Source organism: Balaenoptera borealis (assembly GCF_965194805.1).
Source record: "Balaenoptera borealis genome assembly, chromosome: 6".
Lineage (NCBI taxonomy): Eukaryota > Metazoa > Chordata > Mammalia > Artiodactyla > Balaenopteridae > Balaenoptera > Balaenoptera borealis.
Window position 1 is genome coordinate 18,851,667 of NC_138863.1, and position 27,811 is coordinate 18,879,477.

A 27,811-nucleotide genomic window follows, 5' to 3' on the forward strand; every position below is an offset into this window, starting at 1 on the left:
AGTGCCTCACAGTGACTGTATAATTAATCATCTAAACTGGGACACACTGGGAAAATTGAAGAGGGTACTATTAATAATTATGCTGAGACACCAGACATAAACCAGGACTATTCCAGGCAAACTCTTTAGGAGGGCTGGGATCACATAACTCTTTGTCTCCTCCTTTTGCCCTGTCCCTTAGAAGCCATACTTGTAGTAAGTGCAGTGGGGGGCCCTGGAAACCCTATTTTTCCACCTTTTCCCTATCCTACCTGTCTACCCAAATGTCCGCCAACCCTCATATCTCCCCTTCTTGCCCAACAATGAGAGACTGTACTCAAGCCAAATTGAGAGAGAAGCTCTATTTATACCGGAGGGGCTAGGGAGCAGCAGTCCAGTGGAGACCCTGAGGGCTGTGTAGTGTCTCTTGAGAGTCGTAATACAGTCTTGGGGTCAGATCTCCTTCCCCAGCCTTTGCCCGGGGAGACTTGGGGCTTGATTTGTCCTTCCCTTGGCTCTGGACTTTGAGGAAGTTAGAGGTGGAGGAGATAGTGCCTCTTAGGGTTTGTCTGCCTCAAGCCCTTCTCTGGATTTCTAGTTGCAATCTGCCTTTGAGCCAGAGTTGGTGCGAAAGTGTAGTCCTAGATCTGGGTATGGTATTGAACCTATAGCAAGAGGAAGGAAGGAAGGAATTCCAGTGTAGAGTATGCAGAGGGTAAGGACAGGAATGATTCCAAAGGCTGGTGAAAACGAAGAAAGGGAAAAGAAAGAAGGTGAAAAATCAGGTCCTAGATTTGCTTGTCAGGAAGGATGAAGTAATTTTGTGCCTAGGAATGCACAGTCAAAAGCTTGGTTTTCACCACCTCTGTTTGCTTTCTGGAGCATCCTTCCAGGCTTTTCTTACCATCTAAAGCCGATGCACCCACTCTTCCCGTGAAGTGCCCACCTTAAGATTCAACCCCCTCTAGCCCTTCCCGGGTGCAGATGTGCACAAAGATGGAGGCTGGATGGAGGCTGATGCCATCCTTGGAGAGCAAGTGTATGTGGCGGTAACCTGGAAAGGGGGGCGGGGGACAGTATTAGGAAGGCAGCCAGAGTTGGGGTGCGGGCCAGGGGTGGGAGGACTGGCTCACCTTGTTGCATGCAGTTCCAAGGCAGGGTGTACTGACCAATGAAATCGTTTCGGGATTTCCAGTCATAGTCTTTTACCACAAAACGCAGCAGGGCCAGTTCAGGTACCAGGACCCGGAAGCACAGTGTCTGCCCCCAGTATGGATTAAAACCTGAACGGGGGAGGGTAAGTGAGGGAGGAAATGAAGGAACAGACATTGTTGACCGTGTTGGGTTGCTTTCCCTCTGTTCTCTCGCTTAATTTTCATAGCATTTTACAAGTGAGGAGATTGAGAGGGAAGCAGTTTGCTTAGGTCACTGGAGCTTGTAAGTGAGGGGCCTGGCTTCAGACCCAAGACGTCCAAGTCCTTATTCTTTGTCCGGTTCCACACTGCCTCCCATGAAGGTGGCGGGAGGGGTGACGGGCTGTGCTTAATGGAGGGCTGGATGGTCAGAAAACGACAGCCATGCTCCTCCCGCTTTCCCCCAGCACTGCCCAGTCTCACCATTGTTCTCCACGTAGCTGGTCTCTTGCCGGCTTGTGTCTGGGCGGACGCCAAAGATCTCCACTCTTACCAGTGGATCCACAATGGACTCCTCTTTGGTCTTGTCCACTTTGGGGAGTTGCTGCCCACTGATTACCTGCAACCAGAGCTCTGGAACCTCACTAGTTCCTGCTCAACCCAGCCCCCCTCCAGCTCTCACACCCTTGCAGGGGAGACACAGGACCTTGCACTATAGCTTTGGGGTTTGCAAAGCTAATTCTCATGGGTAATATATTCTAGTACCTCACCTGCTATTTAAAATGCATCCAAGTAGAAATTTAGCAAGGTTTGAAAATAGGTATTTTATGACAGCAGCCCTTCTATAGCACTTACTATGCCCTAGGCACTGTTGTAAGCACTTCAAATTAACTAATCACAACAGCCCTGAGAGGTAGGCAGTATTATTACCCCAATTTTGCAGGTGAGGAGACTAAGGTTAAGGAGTTTGCCTAACGTTACACAACTAGTAAATGGGTTTGAACCTAGGCAACTGGCTCCAAAGTCCATGCTGCCTCACGAGGAACTTTTCCCCCATTACACTCCTGTCAGGCCTAGCCACCCACCACTCACCCCTTCCACCCTCCACCCTCCCTGGCTTCTATCCCAGCGATCCCAGTTTCTTCTCAATGGTTTCTCTTTCCATTATACCTGGATTAGGAGGGTCTGGGCTTTGAACGGACTGATGGGCCTCTCAGGGTGGAAGGAACTCTGGGCGTCACGCAGGAAGTCTGGCTTCAGCACGTAGCCGGAGCCAGCGTTCTGGCGGAAGAGCCCATCACACAGGTCCATCTCAAGCCCCGCAGTCTGCATATTCAGAGCCACTGAGGGCCCCGGGAGAAAAGGAAAATTCACCGTGGGGGCCATCCAGCCCCTCTTTCATGGAGCTAGACAGACATATTGAGTGTAAAAGGGCTGCAGGGAACACCGTGGAAAGCGTCTTTCTCAGACTAGCCCTCCTCTCGGAGCACTCCCTGGCCCCGTTGCCACCCAGGGACTTACTTCCCACCCGTAGCTCTTCCACTTCTTCTTCCCTGTCCCTACTGCCCCCTCACCCATCTGGCAGCCTGCATTCCAGAACTCCTGGGGGTTGTAGTTGGATGAATCTGTCCTCAGGCCACTGGGATATACACGGCTTAACTGCCAGGTATTGTGCAGCACAAACTCATTGCCTGTAAAGAAGGTGTGGGTAGGGAGATGGTAGTGGGTGGGGTGGATCTTCCCACTTCCCTGGTCTCGAGGACCCTGCCCACCCACTTCATTCTTCTCTGCAGCATCTCCTAAGGCTGTGCCTCTTTCTCTTCCATGCAGACCATCTCCCACACCTGTCTTACCCCTAGAGCCTTGAGCCCACTGTTAATACTCCCATCCCCGTACCTGGTCTGAGGAGTTCCTTGGCCCCACCATTCCTCCTTCGCTCCCTCATCCTCTTGGGACTCATCTGCCTGCCCATCAGACCTGACTCTAACCCATCCCAGTTCCTTCCCTGTCCCTCCCTTTTGGTCCTGACCAGCCTCCTTGATGAGGCTCTTGGCCTTGGCTTCAGAGAAAGATGATGTTTCATAGAAGCGGTAGTGCTCCCTCGAATGAGTGAAGCTGTAGAATGTGACAGCCTTCAAGTAGACAACCAGGGCAGAGAGGGATGGACATAAGATGGGCTTGGATTTCTGGAAAAGGAGAAAGTAGAGAGGAAGATGGAATTGAACCATTAGCAATCTGAGAGGGAAGAAGCCAATGGCCAAGATCTGAACTTCCCCACCCAACCTAAGGCTCTGCCCACTGCCTCCCCATTGTATTCTCCCTCCTGCCTCACCTGCTTGGGAAAGAGAAGGAACCCAGGCTTGGAAATAGGAGCCTGGGGCATAATCTGACAACACATAGGCGGACACAACAGTGGGCACATCACAACCTGAGGATGGGAATGGCAATAAAGGCAGTCTATGTATACTGATGGGATCAGTTTCAGCCTCTGGGCTTGAAGGGTTACTTTGTAGGTTACTTTGTAAGTAACAGGTTTTTAATTTATTATTATTATTATTATTAAACAGATGTCATACTCCCTACCTCTCATCTTTTAAAACAAATAATTTTTTATCAAAATGCACATGAGGCCAGACAGATAACGTCAAGGTATGCAAATGGTCATGGAAATCACACCTGGAAGGATGTGAGAGTCCCAGAGTAATATCTATAGGTTTTTCTCCTGAATTCCCATTTCCATCCCTGGGCATGGCAGCAGGTTAGACAACACAGCTCCAGAGAGAACAGGATAAGCTAGAAGTCAGCTGAGCCAAGCAAATGCACAAAAGAGAGAAATGCGGACTTCAGAGCAGGATCTCAGTGGTCCCACCAATGGTACCCCTTCCCCACCTCTTCCTGCTCCTCCTCTTTGGCTATCTGTGATCCCTCTTCAGACTCACCTTTTCCAAGAAGCTTTCTCTAACTAAGCCCACTTTAGTTGAGGTCACAGCAGTCACTCTAGTAAGCCCTACTTACCCGATATAATACACACACGCACGCATGCATGCACGCACCCATCAGTGGTTTTTGAACTAGCCTTCAAGGAGACTGGGAAGTAGTACAAAGATGTACTCAGAAGTCACCTGGGAGACCCAGGAGAGAGCCAAAGGTGTGCTTCAACCAGGAGGGCTCTGCATTTATCTATTTTGTATACTGAGCTTCCATATAAGATTTCATTAAAAAAAAAGATTTCACAGCCCAAAGAAGTTGGAAAGCCACTGCAATGTATCTATATATGGCAATCTATATAGTGATGCTATGTACGCATTCTTATGCCTCTTTCATTGGAGGCAAGAAGCATTTTGCTCCTCGGCCCTCCACCCTGCCTGGCTCCAGTCTCTTCACATGTGGGCTCTCAGCTAGTGGTACCACCTGATCAAATGCCAGAGCAGAAAGACCACTCTCCTGGCCTACCTTCTTCTTGTCCTTACTGCGAGGGCTCAACTCCTGGGGCTCAGACTCCATCTGGGCCTCCAGCTGCAGCTCAGCCTCCTCCAGTTCAGACTCTGGCTCCTCCTCCTCTTCCTCAAGATCCTCCTCAAGCGTTTTTAACTTCTTTCCCTTCACAAGGATCTTCCTCCGAAGCTCCTAGGGGACAAAAATGAGGGGGCCTGTCTACCTATCTCGTCTGGAACCCTCCTGGGGATCATGCAGGTCCCACTGCTCTCAAAGGCACAGGAAGTGAGTGAGTGGTCAGAAGTTCCCACAGGAAGGCTGCTTGATACATACATCAGGGATTTCCTATTAAGCGAACCTGTAACATCTCTATCCATAAGGAAAAAAATACATGCAGACCCCTACCTCACATTTGACACATGAAGATTCCTCACAGATTAAAGATTTACATGTAAATATAAAGAACATAAGAGTATTAGAAGAAAATACAGAATCTTTCTGAATAACCTTAAGGTGGGAAAGCCTTTAAAAACATGAGATGAAAACTCACAAGACGTAAAAATAATTGGCTGATTTGACTACATAAAGCTTAAAAATCTCTGAAGATGCTATAATGACAGAAAGAAAAAGTAGACTGCAAGGGCAGTTCCCTGGTGGTCCAGTGGTTAGGACTCTGCACTTTCACTGCTGTGACCCTGGTTCATTCCCTGGTCTGGGAACTAAGATCCTGCAAGCCGCGCGGCACGACCAAAAAAAAAAAGGAAAAATAGACTGCAAAAAAATATTTTCCAAAACATTATCTTTAACATTTAAAAATTTGTTATATATCAATAAAAATTATAAACCGTATATATTTACCCTATAAAAGGGGGTAAATAAAATTATCAATTAATTGAAAAGAAGAAAACATAGACCTTCCTCTTTTAAAAAGTTGACTTTTTTTGTTGTTCATGTTTGCCATTATGAATTATCTCACTACTGGAATTATTTGTAGTCACTGCCTTATACTGTTGGTTGGAGTGCAATTTGGTATCTTTTTTCCAGAGGGCAACTTGACAATAATAACCAACAATGTCAACATGCGAACTTTTCAACACAGCAGTTTTGCTTCTAGGAATCCAACTCAAAGAAAAAATAAATGGGCAGAGCTCTATGTACAAGTGAAAAATTATAAACAACCTAAATGTTTACCATTTACTGGTTATGTTTACCACCTACTGGTTGAATAAATTATGGTCAATAACATAAAATACAATACTATAGAGCTGTTAAAAAAGAAAATACATATATATATGAAAAGACATTCATGATATATATTGATATTATATGTGAGATATAAAAGGAGTAGAAAGGATGATCCCATTCACGTTTTTAAAAATGTGACCATATATACACATATATGTCTATATAAGCATTTAGAAAATCTTTTGGCAGCTGTTATGGGAGAGGCTGAGATTATGGTGGGGGGGCTTTCCCTTTCTCTGTATTTGTACAGGCTATAATTATGAACTATCAAGAAAAAAATTAAGATTTTCCATTGAAAAAAGAAATATAAAGTAAATAAATGATTTTAAATTTAGAGAACTTTATCTAGAATTCTATGTTAAATTAGATTTTTTTTTTTTTTTTGGCTGCGCCGTGCGGCTTGCAGGATCTCAGTTCCCCATCCAGGGACTGAACCCGGGCCACGACAGTGAAAGCCCGGAATCCTAACCACTAGGCCACCAGGGAACTCCCTGAATCAGATTTGTAAAAAATTGAAGTTGTGTCCAAGGATATTAAAGAGTAAGATGGTCCATCTGAGGGTGAGAAGAAGGGAACAAGATGGGCATGGAAGAAGGAGCCAAGGTGGGGCGATAGGGAAGCCACTGCAGAGCCTGGGCTGGGGGAGCATGGTCCTACCTCAGGGGAGGGCAGCTGAGTGGGAAGATGCCCATCCAAGGTGGTGCTCAGTAGCTGATTTCCCAGGATCTCTGTCAGATGGCGTGCTATGATCTCCTGCTGTTCCCAGCTGCAGTGGTTCTCCAGGGACAAGATGACTGGATAGTCTGATGTCTGATGGGGAGGGGAGGAGGGCATGCTGAAGCCAGAGTTCTGAGGCCTATAACCTCCTTGCTTCTCCAGGCCCCCCTAATTACTAACTCAACTGAGTACCCTGATTGCCAAGGTCCTCCGACCCCATGCCAGGCCTCAAGGAGATCTTCCTGGGTCTGGGCACCCCACACCTAAAAGTCACTCTTGGGACCCCAAATCTCAGATCTGTGCCAGGTCTGACCCAGGTCCCTCTGGGAGCTTTGCGTTTTCAGGCTCAGAGTGGGAAAGCCAGGCCATTCCCCCAGTTATGTGTTCATGTTACACTCTCAGGCTTTCATCTCCAGATTGTTATTGTCTCCCAGCTCTACCCACCACTTTCTCTGTTTCCTCATCCACCCTCTCCCAGATGGGTGACGAAGTTGTTAGAGGTAATAATTACTAATCTCTAGCAATTAGCTCTATGACTACTAGTAACACATCTAACACTTATTCATAATAATCCCTTAATATTTGCCTGATGCTTCACAGTTAAAATCTCTTTTACACATATGCCATTTGACGTAACCTCCCCTGCAACCCTCCACCCTCCCCAGACCCAGAGCCTCTTCCTTCAGATCCTCTTGCCTCATCAGTATTTCCATCCTGAGGCTCCTACCTGGAAGGCATACTGTCCAATGGCGGCCACAACGTCTTTGAACGGGATGCGAGAGGTCAGCGTGTGTCCGTGGTAAACAATAGGTTCCCCGCTAGGTCCATCCCATATATCCACCTCCACGCAGCGGCATCCCCGCTTCAGGGCCCTGCAAGAACCCCACCCCCCAGGGACAGGAGGGGTCAAGGTCTGATCTTCCACCTAGGGACCCTCTCTCCCCACCCTGGAGAGAACAGTGCTTACCAGCACTTACCCATCAAGACTCCACCAAGCTACATCTCCACGGACCCTTCTCTGTCTACTGGGACACAGGCTGCAGCTCACACTGATCTCCACCCACCCCCACCCCGCCCAACTCACAATCCTCCCTTAGCGAGCGATCACATTCTGCCTTGGGGTGTTCTGCTTGTAAATCATTATACAACACCCGAGTTATTAAAACTCTCAGTAAATTTAAAGTTTATTTTCTCTACTAGACTTCCTGGGGAAGTTCCACTCATCAGGCATCCCTTGAAGCTACTAGTTCAGTTGCTGGCACTACAAGGATATCTTGACTATTTGCTCTAATCCACGATTAACTGCAATAAAAGCAGATACCATTTATTAGCTATTGACACATGGATTACCTCATTTCATCCTCACAACAACCCAGACAGAATAGGCATTGTAATCATCTCTGTTTCTCAGATAGGGAAACTGAGGCATAGAGAGGTTAAATATTTAGCCCCATAGTCCCAAGTGAGGGAGTTAGTATTTGATCTCAAATCGTCTGACTCCAGAACCTATGTTTTTAACTCCTCTTCTCTACTGCCTCCCATTTAACATTTAGTTTATTTATTTGTTCACAATAAATCTGTCAGGACCTCTGAGTTCCAAGAGAGTTTCATAGCCTATGAGAGAGAGAGAAGCTCTATTTACCCACAGGGTTTCCATACCACTCTCCTGCCAGTCTTCAGTTGCTCCTCCACGTCTCTCAGGTATCCAGGGATCCTCAGCCCCAAAGCCCCCCACAACAACTTTACAATCCCTGTTATCCCCTGACAGCACCCCCCAACTTCCCATAGATGTTCCCTTCTCATGAGCTGGACCCTTCCACCCCTCAGCCCCACTGCACCGTATGTATCCCTCCACGCTGCTCTGGCCACAAAGCTGGTCTCCCACTAGGTAGGTGTTGTGGGAGCTGCTGATGTAGTACTGGTTCAGGGGTTGAGTCATATCCTGGTAGATGGGGAGGCAGGTCGGATTGAAGATGTCTCCGTCCTTCGAGTAGAGGTAGCTGAGGAAGCCATCCATGCTCAGCACATGCCGCAGTTTGCCTAGGGTGTGGAGTAGCTAGAGTGAGAAGTTCTGGTGACAGCACCCAGCACACCTACAGGCGGTTCTCCACCCCAGCCCTCTCCAGGGCCTGGCCTTTCCCATGGTGTCCACTCCCAGCCTCCAGATCCTAAACTTGCCCCATCCAGTGTCTGTCATTTCAATCATCCCCACCCTCAGAGAACATTAAATCTACAAGGGGAATCGTTAAGATCATTCTAGTCCAGTGCTGTCCAATAGAACTTTCTGCAATGACGGAAACATTCTATTCTGCACGGCCCAATATGATAACCTCTAAATACATAAAGCTACCGAGCATTTGAAATGTAGCTGTGCGACTGAGGAAGTGAGTTAAAATTTTGATTTTAGTTACAGTCATCCCTCAGTATTCACAGGGGATTGGCTCCAAGACCTCCCCCTTCCCCACAGCAGATACCAAAATCCGTGGATGCTCAAGTGCCTTACATAAAATGGCATGGTACAGTCGACCCTCCGTATCCACGAATGTGGAATCTGTGGATACAGAGGGCCAACTGTAAATTAAATAGTCACATGGAGCTTATGGTTACCATAATGGACAGCACAGTATTCAGTCCAAAGCGCTAAAATTTCATAGATGGGGAAACTGAGGCTCAGAGAGGATCAAAGTCAAAGACTTGTTAGTGACAAGACCAAGGTACCTGTGTTTTATTCCCTGTGCTGTGTAGCTGCTGCCAACTATGGCCTGAGGGTTTCTTCCTATCGTCAGTTCCCATATGGTGCTTTGAGGAGTGTTTGTCCAACATCCCCTTGGACTACACTCTGAGGGCAGGGCCCTGTTGCTCCTCCCAGAGCCCTCACCCCCTCAGCACGGGCTTCATATAATAACAACAGTGATGGCTAACAGTTCTTGAGCACTCGCTCTGTGCCAAGGACGTTACATGCAGCATCTCTCTTAATGCTCTCACCAACACGATCAGGTGGATGTAACATGATCTGCCCTGAGACGTTAGGTAACTTATCCCAGGGTCACATAACTAATAACTAATAAGTGAAGGAGCTGGGATTTGAACCCAGGCAACCAGATGTCAGAGCCACACTCTATACCACTGGATTGTACAGTCTCACTGAGGGTAACGTTGTTGCAGCGGAGACAGAACAGCTTGACTCTCATGCCCAGCTTCCTCACTCCAGGTTTGACAAGGCCCGAGGATGGTGGAAAACGGCAAGAAGTTGGGCACAAAGTTTCATTCTTGACTGTAATAACTCAAATCGCTAGGGTAAGTCCATAGTTACTAGGTAGTCTTCATGTACATTATTTCATTTGATCACCAATTATTTTACAAATGAGAAAACTGAGTCTCCAATAGGTTAAGTGACCCTTGCCCAGGGTTACTCAGTTACTAAGAAGCAGAGTGGGGACTGGAGCCCCTGTCTCCTGACTGGTACCACACTCTGCAGCCAGAGTGTAGTATCTGAGAGTCAAATGCAAGGGGAAGGAAAACCAAAAGCGGTGGGAGGTAGAATAAATGTAATGATGTATACCGGATCCTGAACCGGAAATAGAGGATCCTATTTCTTAACCCACCAACTTCCTCTTCTATTTAGTTTCCTGAAATGATTGCTTTACAGCCCCTTCCTTCTCTGAGCACCCACATGAATCTGGAATCAGCGATTCCAACGCTTTCTGTTTGACTCTGCGTTCCATGAGGGCACTGTCCTTGTCTGACCTACTACTGTATCTCTGGTGCCTACCATAGGTCCTGGCACATTATAGGTACTCAGTGAGCATTTGCTGAAGTAGTGAGTGAATGAATGAATGAAAGGGAGTGGGAGTTGAGACCTAGGAAACCTGGGTCACCTGTCCAGCTCACATTCCTCTCATCGCTAATCCTCGTTCTCAAGAGAGGCACCAGGTAAGAGTCAGATGACCTGGGTTTGAATCCCAGTTCTTCCTTTCATTAGCTGTTGACTCTGAGCAAGTCATTTAATTTTTCTTAACCTCAGTTTTCCTCTTCTGTACAACTGACAATAATAGATCCCACTTCCTCAGGTTGTTGGAAGGATTTGAAGAGAAAAACATGTAGAGATATTAGCACATTATGGGATACTTAGCAAAGGCCCAATAAAGATTATTGGTTTTGATTTACAAGGATGTAGTGAGGACTAAAAGAAGTAAGAGATGTAAAATGCCTTGTAAGTCACTTAATATTAGTAATGTAAATTCTTCACTTTCTGCAGGGAATGGAGGGCAGGAAGGTGTCTAGTAAAGGGGCAAAGAGAAAGGTTTGAGTGCAGACAGGGCATATTTTAGCTGTGCTTGTAAAGAGTTAAATGACTGGCCACCTCATCATCCCCCTCAGCCAGGGAGTGACTAGTTTCCCTGCTCAGGAGCTTAGGACTCAAGAACCACTTGGAGAATTTGGAGAAAGCCCAGGAAAGGATAGAGAGCCAGCATTTAAAGAGACAGCCAACAGGAACCATGAAGGGAGCTGGAGGAAAAGGAATCACATGCACTAGAGAAGAGGCCAAAAGCAAGAGGACCGGGCTACCCTGATGGTGCAGTGGTTAAGAATCCGCCTGCCAATGCAGGGGACATGGGTTCGAGCCCTGGTCCAGGAAGATCCCACATGCCGCGGAGCAACTAAGCCTGTGCGCCACAACTACTGAGCCTGTGCTCTAGAGCCAACGAGCCACAACTACTGAGCCCGCGTGCTACAACTACTGAAGCCCGCACGCCTAGAGCCTGTGCTCCACAGCAAGAGAAGCCACCACTATGAGAAGCCTGCGCACCACAACGAAGAGTAGCCCCTACTCGCCACAACTAGAGAAAGCCCGAGCACAGCAACGAAGACCCAACGCAGCCAATTAATTAATTAATTAATTAATTAAAAAACAAAAAACAAGAGGACCAAGGATTTTCCGTTTCCACTGAGGACAAATGTTGATAGCAGGAAGAACTTCCTGAAAGTGAAGGATGAGAAACATGAGCATGGTGGAGGAAAGGGGACTTATGGAATGTTCTTCCTCCTGAGAAATCCAGCACTACAGGGGAGACTCCTGCCTTATGTGGGCAGGAAATGGCTCTCTCCTTCCGAAAGAGTGATTGAATGAGATGAAGCTGATTGGGCAGGGGGCCTGGATAGGGGTGGACTCAGCCTTCCCTTAGTTAAGCAGAAGGCTTCTTGTCTCTGCACCTTTCTAATCACAGTCCCCCATCCGGCCCCCACGTCTGGTGCCTCTCCACCCTTGTCCTCTTACCGCTATCTGAAGGCTCATAGCAGTCGATGAGTTCTAGAGCAAGGTCAGAAGCCCGTTCTCCTTCTTTCTGCTCCTCTTGGAGAAAATCCACAAATTCCAGCAGTGTCAGCTTCTGCCCATCAGATGAAAACTTTTCAAACAGTTCCTGCACCTCAGGACGCTGAGTCAATGACTTATAAAACTCTACAAATTCTTCTCCCTCCAGAGTCCCAGACTGGGATGCATCTGCTCTCTGCAAAAGAGGGTTTAGAGGAGAGTGGACAAACCCTATTAACAGCAGATTTTTTGGCTTTGACTTGCCCTGTAAGGGCAATATTACTGGTGGAGCCAAACATGCTTCCACAGAATTCCTGACATTCAGTGTTCATAGAAGAAGGCACTTCAGTAAGTAAAAAGCAAAATTTCAGCCATACCATTTGCTACTGGAGATAATTTTCAACTAGAAAGAGTTAAATACCCCAACATGTCCCTAAAAGATCAGAAGATCCCTCCTCCTATTTACTCACATACCAGTTGGAGTTTTCCACTGTACTAGACACTTGTGAAATTCTGGCCAAGGGCAGAGAAATTAGCGCTTTGGACTGAATACTGTGCTGTCCATTATGGTAACCATAAGCTCCATGTGACTATTTAATTTACAGTTGGCCCTCTCTACCCACAGAGGAGAGAGGTCCCTGAGGTCTGATGTAATAACATGTTGTTATTTACCTTTCATAAGTTTACGAGCCATCTTTCCAACGAGACTGAAGGTTAAGAACCATGTCCTGCCCACACTTCCCATTGAGCCTGGCATAGTGCTAGGGTGCATAGGAGAGATTCAACAGATGAGTGTTCCTGGAGAGTGTCAGAGGACTTCCGGCCAAGTGAGAATGTGGCCTTGGCTGGCTTCTGCTATTCCTTCCCCAGAAGACTCACCTGGAAAAGCTGGAAGGCATGGTCTTGGTCCATTTCCACATTCATCAGGTGCAGTAACCGCTGGACTTCTCCGAAAGTCATCCGACCATCCTGGTTTTTGTCTCCGTGCTGGAACCAATCACTCAGCCATCCAGGTCTGAGTCAAGGCAAAAGCACTGAGTGTGTGTTTGTGTGTGCACGTTCATCCATTGACATCTGCGCCCCTGTCTTTGTTGCCAGTCTCTCCCCAATGCCAATTCATTTTCCACATTAGTTTCTGGAATAATCTCCCCAGAGCACCGATCTACCTTGTCCCTGCATGGCTCAGGTGCCTGCGGGGACCTCCCTGTTGCCTGCAGAAAGAAGCCCAAATTCCTTAACATAGAAGTTAAGATCTCCTTCACCCCCATGATCTGGCCCCAACCTCGTCTTCTCAGCACATCACTGACCTCCCCGTACCTCAGCCAGACTCAGCAACTCCCCTGCTCGCTGATGTCCCACTCTCTCTCCTGCTCTTCAGTTTCCCACCTCTGGGCCTTTACTCATGCTGTTCCCTCAGGCAGGAGTGCCTTTCCCTCCTCCTCTCTTCATGTTCAAATTCTACTCATTTTCAAGGCTCAGCTCAAATGCTACTTCCTCCCTGAAGCTTTCTCAGAACCATCTCAGCTAGAAATAAATATTTCTCTTTCCTTTGGACACCCACATATCATCTAGAGTACCATAACACTGCTAAGGTACTTAAATTATTTACACAATTCTATTTTCTCTACTGACTAAAACAGTATCTGAGTCTCATTAATCTTTGTATTCCTAAAGCCTGGCATAGTGCCTCATACATTCTGCTTAATAGACGGTGAATGAATGAATGAACTGGCATAGAAGGTGAATACAATCTAGGAAACTTGAAGTGCGTTGACCCCACTAAGCCCTCTGAGGAATTGCTTCCCATCCCTATGGTAGTTAATGTCACTGGGATCTTCTGTTCAGCTCTCAGGATCAGCACCTAGTTTGATCCTTTGCCTTTCACTGTCCCTTCCTCCAATCCTGGGGGCCCTGATTCCTGCCCAAACTCTGCCTGGCTATGCCTGTGCCATCGCAAGCCTCCATTCCTCCCTCAGTATCTCAGCCTCACGTCGGCTCAGCTGTCCCTGCCCACCCCATCTGGACTCTCGGGCTTCCCTAGCCCTGTGCCCCCTCCCACTTGTCCCTAGCCCTGCAGCATCTGGCTCCTTCAGTGACCCGTGGAGCCCACTCTGACTCCATCCTGCTGATACTGGTCCAGCCGCTCCTGTTGGTCCATGCTGGTGACAAAGTCCACCAACAGCTGGAGCCCCTGCATCCAGATCTGGGCCTCCTCGACACTGTTGGCCACCAGGTCCAAGTTGGAGCGGCGGCCATGGAAGACGATGGTGAAGCCCTGCTCCAGGGGGAACTCCTCTGCCAGGTTTCGCAGCAACTCAGACTCGTGGCCCTCACGCACTGTGTCCACGTCGGATATTGAGACTGCCGGAGAAGAGGCAAGTGCGGGCACTGAGGAAGAGGGTCCACCAAATTGCAGCAGCTGAGGGTCAAGGACCAGTACTCCCTTCTTTTCTCTGAAGCCACAGGAGGAGGGACCTCAGCCTCCACAGGCTGGAACCCCCAAAGCCTTAGTACAGGGAGATGCAGACCCTTGGAATTCAGGATGCCACGAGTCATTGCTGTTTTCATAGGCAACATGGCAAGGGGCCTGTTCTGGGAGTGGCAAGACCTGGCTTCCAGCCACCAGCTGGCAGCGTGACATGGGCCAAAATGACATAACCCCTCAGTGCCCTCATCTTAAATAAGGGATGGTCCCCTCCATGGCCAGTTTACATGGTGATCACAGGAGGACTGGCGGGGCTGACAAGTGGAAACACACTTGCGGGGTAGAAGCAGTTACACCAAAGCATGATGTGCCCAAATTCAATTCTCCCATTCCAGGTTTGAGGGCTTCCTCTTTCCAGATGTCTGGGAGGGAGCCAGAGAAATCCTTCCCCCCACTTCTTCAGCTGGAGCTGGTGTGGATCGTGAGCTTTGGTTATGTCTCTAAAGTAGATTCTCTTAGATGTGTCCTGTGATCAAATTTTTAGAGGGATCATAAAGTGTTTGGCCAATAGGATGCACATTATTATGACACATTTATGATATTTAGAAGTATTCGTTATAATGGCTAACATTTATTAAATGCATCCTGCTTTCAGACCTCATGCTAGGTGATTTATACATTAACTTCTTAAGCCTCTGTAACATACTGGACAGGTACTGTTTAATCCCCATTTTATAGATGAGGAAACTGATATTAGTTTAAGTTAAGTAACTTGTCCAAAGCCAGTCAGCTAGAAATTGGAAGAGCCAGGGCTTTAATCCAAACATTCTGATGCCTGAGATCAAGCTCTTATAATAATAATAATAATAATAATAATAATAATAATAATAATAATAATAATAATAATAATAGTATAATAATATATAATCTATGATTTACTGAGCTTTATTATGTGCCAGGACTCTTCGAAGGTCTTTGCATGCGATAACCAATTTGATCCTCATAACACACTTAAGAGGCAAGTACTGTTATAATTTCCATTTTACAGGCTCAGGCACAGACACAAAAGGGACAGCACACGGGCATGTCATAGGACACTGGTCCCTCCCCCTGCTCTCAGGCTGCTGGGTCCTCAGGGTTCTAGCCACCCGTGTGCCCGCCCCTAGCTATCCACATCACTCACAGCTGGGCTTGGCCCTGCCTCCGGCCTGCCGGGCATGCCAGACTGTCATGCCATCGTCCTGAAGTCTGAAGTATCTTAGCTTCTTCCAGCTTTTGGACCTCACCTTGCGCATCAGCGTGCCTTTCTGCATCAGCAGCAGGTCTTGATTAACAGGCAGCCCTGAGCCAGGAGAAGCAGGGACTGGGTAGCCGGCGGGGAGGGTGGAGGGCCCAGGAGGAGCTCTTGAACAGGGGTCCAGCCTCCTCCCTGTCCCTGGGCTGTCTCCCCAAGCCCTCTTCTCCTGCAGGGGTACTCACGGCCTTGCAGCAGGGACGCCATCACCCACTGCTTCACCAGCTGATGCCAGAGTCACCTAAAGGAGCGAGGAGCAGCAAGAGGCTTTAGGTTAATCTCGGGGTCTTAGAATAATAGATCAGCGGAGGAAGAGAAGGAAGTAGTGTTTCTTGATTGCACACTGTATGTCAGCTACTTCATCTACATAGTTTGTAGCTCTTTTTACTTCTGATTTGAGTTTGGTGGTTCTGAGGCTTAGAGAGACTAAGAAACTTGCCTCAGTCACATAGGGACTTGGAATTTAAACCCAAATATATCTGATTCCAGAGCCTATGCTGTTTCCCACAGCCATCTCCGACAGGGCCACACCAGGGCTTTCTGCCAAATACCCCTTCCTTCCCAATATCCTGCTATCCACGAGGTAACGCTAACCACACATCTCAGTTCCCCATTATTAGGAATCACCAACTTGCTGGCTGTCCCCTTTCAGAAACTAGACTCTCTCTGCATCCTAGCCTTCCCTTCTCCAAGTGGAATCATCCCAGCTCCCTCCTCCAGAAGCCCTCTCCATGCTCCCAAGTAGGTCATCCAGCTCCAGAAGGGCTAAGCCAGAGTATTTCTTTTGTCTCTTCTACAGTGCTTGGTGCTGCACCTACTTAAATAAGCCACTTCTACCTTCACATGATAAAGTATATTTTGTACTCTTTTTCATAACAGTAATTCTCACAGTTTTAATGGACCAGATAAGTTACATAGTCTCAGAACTGCATTTTCAAGTTTTCCCTACCTACTAAAAAAGAGTTCCTACCTTTAAATATGTGCTGTCTAATTTAGGACTGGTTAAGTTGTCCTAATAGCTAACAACAAACTTGCCTTGAAAAGAACTAGAAGATTTGATTTGTGGCCACTTTGATTCTAGCTCTGCCTCAAGAAGAAATATACTCAACTCTTAACCAAATCATGCTGAAACTGGCCAAGTCCATGAAACATAAAGCTCTATGCTCTTGTATAAGCAAAGGATCTACACTTGGATAAAAATGTTGTGGTTTTTAATTAATAAGTTTAACATTTTGACAGTGGTGAACATCTAAAAAACTGGAAGAATCCTTAAACCAATCATTCAGTTAGTACTCCATTGAAACATCATGCAGTTCAACTCCCTACGTTTTACAAATGAAAAAGCAGAAGTCCAGAAATGTGATGTGACTTGTCTGAGGTCACACAGCATATTAGTGCCCTATCTCCCTTAAGTAGGAAGAGACTATAAAGTCACCCAGGGTAACTAAGTCTTCAGGAATAATGTGGAGGTCACTGAGAATAGAGCTTTCCTGACTGCAGGACTTAGAGAAGGCTTTCCAAAGGAGTAGAAATGTGCAGGGAATCAGTTTGAGCCTAAGCAGAAGAAATATCTCAAGGCAGCTCTCAGGAGAGCAAGAACCCTGAGACAGTTCCAACAGGGAAAGGTTTTGCTGGCTGAGGCCGAATGTGTAAGCTTGGGTGAGACCAGAAGAAACCTCTGATTGAAGAAGGAAGAAAAGAAGACAGAAAAGCATCTCTGCTTTGCTGGGTGGCGATGCACAGTTTGGAATCTGAGGTTTACAAAAGCTGTATGAAGACTGAAAAGTAACGGGTCTGGGCTTCCCTGGTGGCGCAGTGGTTGAGAATCTGCCTGCCAATGCAGGGGACACGGGTTCGAGCCCTGGTCTGGGAAGATCCCACATGCCACGGAGCAACTGGGCCCGTGAGCCACAATTACTGAGCCTGCGCGTCTGGAGCCTGTGCTCCGCAACAAGAGAGGCCGCGATGGTGAGAGGCCCGCGCACCGCGATGAAGAGTGGTCCCCACTTGCCGCAACTAGAGAAAGCCCTCGCACAGAAACGAAGACTCAACACAGTCATAAATAAATAAATAAAAGAACGTGAATTTCTTTAAAAAAAAAAAAAAAAAGTAACGGGTCTCTCTTAAATGTCTTAGGTCCTCAGACTCTAAGGGAGGTTGAGGTAACCCGGGCTGAAGCCTAATCCCCCTTGCCAACATCCTGCCTCATCTCTCCTCTGAACTTCTGGGATGGGTGGGCCTTGGCCCTGGAAGAAGACAGAATTACCTTCCTTATGCCTGTGTCTGGGAGCCTCACCATGATGTCCTGAAACATGGGAAGCCTGAGAACAGAGCCCAAGTGCTGGGACACCCCTATTTTGCTGGGACACCCCTACCTCCTCTCAAACCAGCCTTAGAAAATTATTTTAACCTTTCTTGTCAAACTCTTCCAATCCCAGAGCTCGGCATGCTCTTCCAATCCTGCTCCTATTCCTGAATCACTATTTTAAACCTGTATCTAGGTGACATGTGTCCATTAGAGGGCCAATTTCAACTCAGGGAGCCACAGAATGTCAGAGCTGGACTGCATTTTATAGAGGAGGGAACAGAGAACTAGCTGAACTGCCAGTCGCCTAATGAATTAAGTGGCAGAACTGGGACTAGAACTGAGGTCTCTATCTGACCACCTCAGAGGTCTCACTGAGACGCTGCCCTTAGAAAGGGCTTTCTCTAGGAAGCAGATTAAAGGAGAGATAAGACTGAATGAGGGACATCAGTGTTTTGTCTCTCCTCCCCATCATTTTCTGTTCCCACCGTATCCCACTTAATAGCCCTTCTTTTCTTTCTTTCCTTTCCCCACTCTCTGCTTGACCCCTTCCTTTTCCTTTCTCCCCAGCTCATTCTTTCCTCATCCTCTCTCTGCCTCCCTGTTTGCTCACTTAAGTCAGCCTCGCTTTGCTCTCCTCTTCTCATCCTTCTCCTTATACCTTCTCTTCATTACTCCTTCCTCTTTTGATTCTCTTCTAATTCTCAATAGCTCTGGTTCTCTTCCGCTGTGAGGAGTTTGAGACCCTGGAAGGGGGACACTTGGGTTCGGATACTGAGTAGCACATCCCTCTGCTCGGCCTCATTTTCCCCTGTATCCTAGGAGATTGACAAAACAAACTGCCCAGAGAATGAGACTTAGAACCCAGGTGTTCTAGGTCTTGGTGTTTCCTCTGGTGCCTGAAGGTAGGATGGGAAGGATGGTCACAACTGATGTAGGTGCAGTTAGGAGAGGAGGGAAAAAGGATTTGGAAGTGGGAGCGAGAGCAAAAGGCAAGGAGCAGAGCTTAATGACTGAGAATAAGAGAGATTGGGTCTTAACTGTTTACTCCTAGGCACATATGTGGAGATCCTCGAGGATATGGATAATTACCTCTATAATACAGATGAGAAAATAGAGACACAGAATAAGGTGGGAAGTGGCCAAGGGCTGCCGAGCAAGATTTGGTCCTCAACTGCCAGGTGGCTTCATGTCACCTAGAGATGGACTTCGGCAGAGTTGCCAATGGCGCCAATGGCTAATAGTGGAATTCAAGGTGTCTGTGGTCTCTCTGAGGGTAGGAAGGAAGAGAATCATTCTGTCTACTCTCTTGCTTTGGAGCAGGATTATGACAGACCTGGTTCATATAAAGAGGACAGAATGGGTCATAGCCCTCAGAATGTTAGAGCTTGAAGACTCCTCTTTTATAACACATCAATCCAGCAGTTGCTGGCTATATCAGTATCTCCTGGAGAGTGTCTTAAAATAGAGATTCCTTAGCTCCACCTCAAATCTACCAGATCCAAATTTCCAAGGATGGGGTCCAGGAATATTTATCTTTAATAAGCACTCCTGATACACAAGCAAATCTGGGGAAGCCTCCACTCCCTCTGATCATAGATCAGGAAGTTGTGGTCCAAAGTCACAGAGCTGGTTAACGTCAGAGTCAAGACTAGAAACAAGTGCTCTTCCCAGCACAGCACTCTGGCACACCAACAAAGTGCCCTGGGTCATTGAGCAGGCTAAGAACCAGGCATAGAACTCAAACCCTGGCTCTTTCCAAGGAAGTCTCACAACTCTCCCTATTACCAGGGGTTTCTGTACTCCCCATGGGTCTTGGCCAGCCCTCATTTGGTAATCCTCAACAATCTGTAATTGAATTTGTGCTAAAGCATGGCTGCTCCAATTCTCTCTCTTCCCTTACTAGGGTGGGGCTCACCTCTGAGTGGCAGCCTAGGTAGCTAAGAGGTCCTCATATAAAGAGGTGACTGACACAACCAGCAGGAAAACTGTAAGTCAAAGAGGTTAAGCTAGAGAAAACCAGGAGGTCAGGGCCCTGTAGGTCTGTTCAGGCAAAAGAGTCCAGGGTATGATTTAGTCGGGGTGGGTAAGCATGTGGAGGGCAGAGTTAGGGACTCAGACAGACCAGAGCTTGGAGCAGAGGCTGGTCTGAGCCTCCAGGCCCTTACCGTGGGCAGGAGAGAAGTCCTGTGTCTGAGATCTGCGACGCTCTCTGCTGTGGGCCGAGGAAACCCAGGAGGGCTCCTTTTCTCCTTTGCTTCTCTTGCACTCACTGGTTTCCTCCCCTCTTCTGCTGCAGTTTGCTGCTGTCACTGGCAGACTTACAGCCAGATGGAAAGAGTAGGGTGGGGAGAGGTGTGAGCTCTCTCCTCAGTCCAGCCCATCCAACTCTTAAAGGCCCAGGACACTGGTCAGTGTGAGGGAGTAGTGGGGGTGGGGTGGGCAGAAGAGGATTAAGGGGAGGGATTGACGGGCATCACATCTCCAGGGAGGAGGAGCCTGTCTGTCCTTCATCTTGATGCCAGCCCTCACTGACCTCAGTCCTGCAGTAGCTCTCAGAGTGAAACCCAAGGAGTATCTGAGTTGCAGTGCTCCATGAATCACTGCTTTTCATTCTGGTTGGTTTCTCTCTGCGTGTTGTACAGCTGTCTTTGCCCTTATTTCATCTGGCTCCTTTCCATGGTGTCTGTTTCCACTGGCAGAAGTGTCTCTGCATCCTGCCTTGCCGGGCACTCAGTCTAACTCTATGGTTCAGGGAAAGGAAAAAAGATAGAATGGGAAAGGGGGAAGATGATAAAAGGAGGAGAGGAATGATTTGTGTAGAAGGATAGGTTGGTATCTACGTATATATTAGGTACTTGCTAAATATTGAAGGAATGCATACGTGAATGTAGGAAACAATTTGTTTCATATATTCATTCATTCTACAACCATTTGTTCAGCACCTCTAATATGCAAGGACGTATATGTGTTTTTATAATGGTACATGTAGAAATGAAGCAGAATCATGGTGTCTGAGGATCAAGGGCAAAAAGAGGAGCACAAGGCTGGAAAGACACCCAACTGGGAAAGGAAGGTAATGTGCTTCTTACAGCATGTATAAATAGGCAGCGGAAACAGGAACCAAGATTGAGGAAAGGGGGCCAAGTTAGGTGAGGAATAGGGGATTGTAAAGGGCTTTATCATGGCCCCATACTTCACTGTGAGAAACTAAGCCCAGGGAAGTTTAGGCAATGTCCTAGACTCACATGTCGGCAGCAGAGACTGCCAGTCCCTTACACTCGCCCAAGTACTGTGAGCTGGGACCTACTTTTGCTCTGCCTTGGGAAGACTGTGGGGTATGGTTCTTTCTGGATCAGTGGATGACAGTATGGAGCTGAGGGCATAGGGCACAGCACTGTACTTGGACTTCTGTGGGATCGTCTTCTGGTGAGGTGTGTCTTAATCATAGGCGCAGAGGGAACTAACTGTACAAAGTGGTGTGATTTTTGAGTGTGCTGAGATCCAGCTGCCTCTTGTGGCTCCTCCAAACATCCCTCAACTGCCTAATAGTATACCATTAGTGATTATTTATAGCTAAATCGTTAGTCCCATTAAAATAAAATCCTCCTGAGTGATTACCATAAATGTCAGGATAGTGGTTACTTTTGGGAGGAGGGAGGAGTTGTGATGGGATGGGGCCCATAGCTGGCTTCTGAAATAGCTGACCAAGCTCTATTTCTGGTTCTGGGTGCTAATAAGGGTTTTCACTTCATAATAACTTATTAAGCTATACATTTTCTTTATGTAGTTTTCTATATCTGTGTTATATTTTACAATAAAATGTTTTCACATTTTATTAACTGGTAATTTCAGAAGCCTTATGGGTCTTTCATAATTTATACCTAAGTTGAGTTTACTGTACTAAGAGCAGGTTTTGGTAAAGGAAAAGGAGTATGTAGGGAGTAGAGGCAGAAGAGGGAAGGCCATTCATGGAGAACAGGAAGATTAGGAGGCATCAAGATTTAAACTGTGCTGATTTCATATTTTACTTAATAGTGGTCCTGTCTCACATGCTCGTCTTACTATCCAACATCATCATGTCCTTATTTTTCCATACTTCCCCTTCACCTTCCCCACTCCCCTTCTGTATTCCAGGATTACATACAGTTTGCCTCTCTGAGTCACTGTTTGCCTCACCTAATTGCGGCCCAACCTCCTTCCCTTCTGGGTATTCTGTGAGGGGTATTATCACCCCCCCACCCAGGGTTTTCTGGTAGAGTTCGAACCTCAAACATTCTGTTTCAGTGTTCTCATAAGCACCCCAGATCATGTGTCCTGATTTTTGGGAAAGGCACTTGGAGACCTTCACAAGGTTAATGTGGCTCCAAAGAATGGCTTAGAAGACATGTCCACTGCAAAATGCTCCTCAGACACAGGACAGGAGCAGACAGACAGGGCCCTGTGCATAGGAACTGCCCATCTGGTTTAGTTGCTCCTATTTCCATAATGATCCTGGCCCTTCCCCCACTGTTGTCTATTATTAACAGATCCAGAAACCTGATCAGGGTAGCAGCAGCAGAAGGACTTTCTGGGAACCATGCCCAGGAAAGGCCTAGAAGCCCTAAATTGAAATGAAGGGGCAGCTGGCAAAGAGGGAGACCTAAACAGTATACTCTCTTACTGCTACGCAGGCAAGCCTAAACTCTCCTCCTGACACCCAGGGGAGATGCCCTAAACTTCTCTGCTTCTCAGGAGTCAGGTTGGGGTTTCAGAGACCTCTTTCCTGGACCATCCAACCAAACTACTCAAACTTCTGAAATAAAGCCCCCTTCTTGTTGGTCAAAAAGGCAACTCAAAATATTAAATTCCATCTAAAAAATCATCAATATGAGACCACCTGTTGAATTAAAAGCCAAGATATATAACTTCAAAAGACCACAGAATGTGTAGCCACTCTTCCATTCCAGCAAAAAAAAACCAAAAAACAAAACAACCCCAAAACAAAAACAAAAAAACACCAAAACCACCAAGGGGAGTGGGAACAAGTAGGTATAAAATAAACCAGAGAACAAGATGATAGAAGTTAGAACTAAAAATGCAAAGGGTGTAAATGCAAAGGGTGTAAGAGGTAAAACTTCAGAAAAATTCACAAAATACAAGTGTATGCTATTTATAAGCCATATCTCAAAAAGGTGGTACTAAAATGTTGAAAGTTAAAGGAGGATATCTGGGTGTGGAAGGACTCCAATTTCATTTTTATTCAAGATTGCCTTGGCTGTTTTGGCACTTCGCATTTCCATGCAAATTTTAGAATCAGCTTGTCAATTTTCACAAAAATAAACCTGTTGGGATTTTACTTAGAATTGAGTTTCACCAGCAGATCAATTTGAGAGAACTGTCATCCTTACAGTATTATTTTCCAATCCATGGAGTCGATATATGTCTTCATCTTTGTCAGTCTCTCTCTCTCTCTTTTTTTTTTTTTACATTTAAGGCATTTCAATTTTTTTAATTTTCAAAATGTATTCATTTATGTTATTGTCAGATCGTAAAGTCATCCCTTAAATTTCATCAGGGTTAAAAATGCTTCTCAAATCTAATGTTATCTTATATACAATTTAAAGAAATAAAACTAAGTTATTGTGAAACTTTCACAGTGAGATTTCCAAATAGCTGAGAACATAGGCAAGTTTCCCCTTTGCTTCCAACAGACAGAAGTTAACCTATAACAAGGAAGAAAAATATTTGGTGAATTGACTATACATGATTTGACCACACACCTATCAGTCTCTTTCAAGAATGTTTCATTGTTTTCAATGTAAAGATTCTGCATATCTTGTGACATATCTATTGATATTTCGAGCTATTTATTATCCTATTATAGACAATATATTTTTGAAATTTCATTTCCTATTTATTGTATCTAGAAACACATAATTGATTTTTTGGGGGCGGTATATTGACTTTGTATTCTGTGACCTTGTTAAAGTCACTTAATCCTAAGAGTCTGTAGATTCTTTTGGATTATCTACATACACAATTATGTTGTCAGCACTTTTTTTGTTCCTTTATAATCTTATTTTCTTTAATCTTTTATTAATCACAAAAATTTTTAAATTTTTAAAAAAATATTTATTTGGCTGTGCTGGGTCTTAGTTGCAGCATGCAGGATCTTTAGTTGCAGCAATGTGGGATCTTTAGTTGCAGCATGCAGGATCTTTAGTTATGGCATGCGGGATCTTTAGTTGCAGCATGAGGGATCTTTAGTTATGGCATGCAGGATCTTTAGTTGCAGCATGCAGGCTCTAGTTCCCTGACCAGGGATTGAACCCGGGCCCCCTGCATTGGGAGCACAGAGTCTTAACCACTGGACCATCAGGGAAGTACCTTCTTTTATTTTCTTGACTTATCACACTGGCTGGGACCAGTATAATGGTATACGGAGTTGTGATAGTGGACATCCTTATCTTATTCCTCATCTCATGGAGAATGATTTCAATATTTTATCATTGAGAGGTTTACTGTAGGGTTTTTATTAAGGTTTTTATTTTTTAATTTTTTTTGTTTTCATGAATATGAAACATTTTACTTCTTTAAATTATAATTACATTTTATTTTGGGTCAGTGATTACACACACACACACATATATATTTGTGTGTAATCAATTAACCTACCTACCTATATTTAACCTACCTACATACATATATATGTAAGATTTTTATGAGATTAAGGATATACCCTTCTATTTCTGGTTTTCAAAGTTTTTAAAAATCATGAATAGCTGTTGAATAGTGTTCTTTCCTGCATCTGTCTAGACTGATTTTTCTCCTTATACGTTGTGTGAATTGAATTCATTAGTTTTCAAGTGTTGAATCAATCTTGTATTTTTGCAGTAAACCCAAATTAGATATGACCTATTATCATTTTTATATATCGCTAGATTTGACTTGCTTATTTTGTCTGGCAGTTTTACATTAGCATTCCCGGGACAGATTAGCACCTGGTTTTCCTTTCTGGTGATATCTTTGATAGTTTTTGGTGGCTGGGTTATACTGCTTCAAAAGTGAATTGAGGGACTTCCCTGGTGGTCCAGTCGTTAAGACTCCATGCTCTCAATGCAGGGGGCCCGGGTTTGATGCCTGGTCAGAGAACTAGATCCCGCATGCCACAACTAAGAGCCCACATGCCGCAACTGAAGATCCCATGTGCCACAACTAAGACCTGGTGCAGCCAAATAAATAAATAAATATATATTTTTAAAAAAGTGAATTGAGATCTGTTCCCCTTTTCTATAGTTTCTAAAAGTTTATGATATTGGTGACTAAGATATGAGTGATGTCCCTTTTTCCATTTTTAAAAAAAATATATTTATTTATTTTTGGCTGCATCAGGTCTTAGTTGCGGCACACGGGCTTCAGAGCACGTGGGCTCTCTAGTTGTGGCATGCGGGCTTAGTTGCCCCGTAGCATGAGGGATCTAGTTCACCGACCAGGGATCGAACCTGCATCCCTGCATTGGAAGGCAGATTCTTAACCATTGGACCACCAGGGAAGTCCCTCTTTTTTCATTTCTAATGTTTTTTTTCCTGATCAGTCTATGGGTTTATCAATTTTACTGTTTTTGAGGGAATGACTTTTGGCTTCATTGATTTTCTTTATTGTACATCTGTTTTCCATTTCACTTTTTCTGCATTCTTCCTTCTACATTTTGAATTTGCTATTCTTTCCCAGTTTCTTGACGTGAAAACTTAGATCACTGACTTCAGCCTTTCTCTTGTAATGTGTGAATTTAAAGTTTTATATTTAAGTAGTGCTTTACCTGTATACCATAGGTTTTGATATGGCATATCTCCATTACCAGTTAATTTTTTTTTATTTCCTTTGCACTTTTTTTTTTTTTTCTGTGACCAGTGGGTTATTTAGAACTCTACTGCTTGTTTTATAGACAGTTAGGGACTTTCCAGTTTGTTTGTTTTTCTCCCTAGCTTAATCCCGCTGTGTTCCGAGAACACTGTATTATTTTAAATTATTTTGGAAATTTCCTGAGGCTTACTTGATGGTCCAGCTATGATCAATTTTGGTAAAAGCTTTTCTTGCAATTAAAAATATGTACACTGTTGGTTCAGTGACAATGTTCTATATATGTCAGTTAAGCTAGGTTTAATTGTGTTCAACTTACCTATTGTATCTGCTTTTTAAATAAATGTATTATTTTTAAAAAATTTAAATTCCACAACATTCTGGAAAGAAAAATCTCATTTCATTCTATGGTTTCCTATTTTAAATGTTTTCCTTGGACTTTTGATAGCAATTAACTTTGTGTATTCCCCCTCTCCCCCTCATACTTTCCCAGCCTTTGAGCAGCAGGAACAGTGAGCAAGGGGATCATACATATAGCTAGTAAGGAAGCTCTGAAGGCTACCAATGCCTTTCCTTGCCCTGTTCCATCACTGAAACGAAGGCCCGCAAGCCCTGGAAAAAAGAAGCTGAAAGCAGAGGTTGGCTCTGTCCCACTGAGAGACAGGAACAGGGATGGAAACAACTCTGGAGATGTGCTCTAAGTCTTGAACCCTGGAAGGAAATGAATATTAAAGTCTTTGATAAAATGTTTCAAGCTTTACCTCTTCATTTATAGAAGTCTCTCCCACACTAGTACTCTTCTGGCTACTACAGCCAGGAGTGAGGTTCTGCCCCAGCAAGAGATACTTTATCAGAAAAAGGGCACCATCTCAGCCTCGCAAACAGCTTTTATACATCAGTAAGCTTCTCCCAAAGGACCTATCTACAAAGGAACCATCACTGCCCTCTTGGTAGGGCAGTGTATGTGTGTAGTTCAACAGAGGTAGAGGCAAGGTTGATGAGGATCATCTGACCACAGTGCCTAGATACCTCGATATTGACAAAATAAAATCTCCAGTTTAAAAGAAAAATTATTGTTACAAAAACAGAAGCATGTTTTATTTCAATCCTGTTGAGGGAGTGAGAAGGATGGAACACAGAAAATGTGGGGTGGGGGGAGGGGTCCTCTTTATACACACACGACATCAGGATCAACTACAAGGAACAATACCCATTTCCACCCCTCCCCCCAACTCCTACATGGGGTCCAAGGCCAGCTGAGAATAGATGGTACAAGAATTAAGATACTATTGGCACAGTACAATGGCCAATGCCCCGAAAGATGGAGAAGAGAATTTCTCAGGGAGCAAGGCCCTGGGCCTCAGCTGCTTCCCCAGAGGAGGGGGAATGAGAAAACTTTGGCTCAGCAGGAAGGCGACTGGCAAAAATCAGGATTACCCTAGCTGGACTCTCCAGGTCAAAACTATGGGCTGAAGGGAGTCAAGACATTTATCCAGTCCATGCTGTTCTCTGCTTTCTCCAAGACCTTTTCTCTTCAGGCTTGAGATTAGTGAGAGCTGGCCTGGTTCTCCTCTTCATTTTGGAAAGCAGGGGAATAAGTGCTTATTCTACCCTTCCTACATCTAGGCTACTTAATTACTACTTTCTTGGCTCTAAAGAGACAGAAGCCAACTAACAAGCCGGCTCCCTTTGTGAAAGTCGGCTTGAAAGAGCCCTTGGGTTGGCAAAACTGCCTCTGCAAAGGTTTCTCTGAGCCTGCCCCTTATAAACCCTCCCCAAACGTATTCAGGGACACCTTCAATCGTGTGAGATGTGGACCAAAAATACTTGGTTAATAATAACTTGGTTGGGTTAATAATAACTTGGTTGGGTTAATCCCATCTTTGACTGGAGATGGGGATCAGAGAGAGAGAAAGCAGGTGATGGCAGGGGGAAGGATTGGGGGAAAGCAAGGCAGTTTACACTGCAGATTCAAGCCTCTGGATTGTGAATAGAGTCACCTAAAGCTCCAGAGGAGGAAGGGGGATTCTCTGACACAATATGAAAAAGTGTAAAATATTTTAGTGGCAACCCTGTAATTCCCAGAGACCAAAAGGGAATGTGTCAAAAAAAAAAAAAAAAA

At 45.5% G+C, this 27,811-nt stretch overlaps 1 protein-coding gene across 1 annotated transcript; it reads right to left on the bottom strand.

Moving 5' to 3' along the window:
• Positions 1-326: 326 nt before the first annotated feature.
• On the bottom strand, positions 327-27,530 carry PLCD4 (phospholipase C delta 4). The gene is made up of 17 exons (XM_082396565.1): positions 20,016-27,530; positions 15,728-15,783; positions 15,432-15,590; positions 13,956-14,184; positions 12,703-12,832; positions 11,788-12,019; positions 8,348-8,549; positions 7,237-7,381; positions 6,450-6,602; positions 4,566-4,739; positions 3,445-3,540; positions 3,142-3,298; positions 2,687-2,803; positions 2,283-2,455; positions 1,596-1,731; positions 1,113-1,262; positions 327-1,033 (listed from the first exon to the last, which is right to left on the bottom strand). The coding sequence occupies exons 2-17, from the start codon at positions 15,747-15,749 to the stop codon at positions 927-929; spliced, it is 2,382 nt and encodes a 793-aa protein (XP_082252691.1). The 5' UTR covers positions 15,750-15,783; positions 20,016-27,530; the 3' UTR covers positions 327-926.
• Between the last annotated feature and the right edge of the window lie 281 nt (positions 27,531-27,811).

What these genes read in the sequence shown, in the direction of transcription:
- PLCD4 (XM_082396565.1), bottom strand. Translation starts at nt 15,749, where the DNA reads ATGGCGTCCCTGCTGCAAGGCC. An exon ending in GGCGTCCCTGCTGCAAGGCC is followed by an intron (nt 15,591 to 15,727) that starts GTGAGTACCCCT and finishes CTCCTGGCTCAG; the next exon opens with GGCTGCCTGTTAATCAAGAC. An exon ending in AGCGTGGAGGGATACATACG is followed by an intron (nt 7,382 to 8,347) that starts GTGCAGTGGGGC and finishes GGGTTCTTGCAG; the next exon opens with GGCCCTGAAGCGGGGATGCC.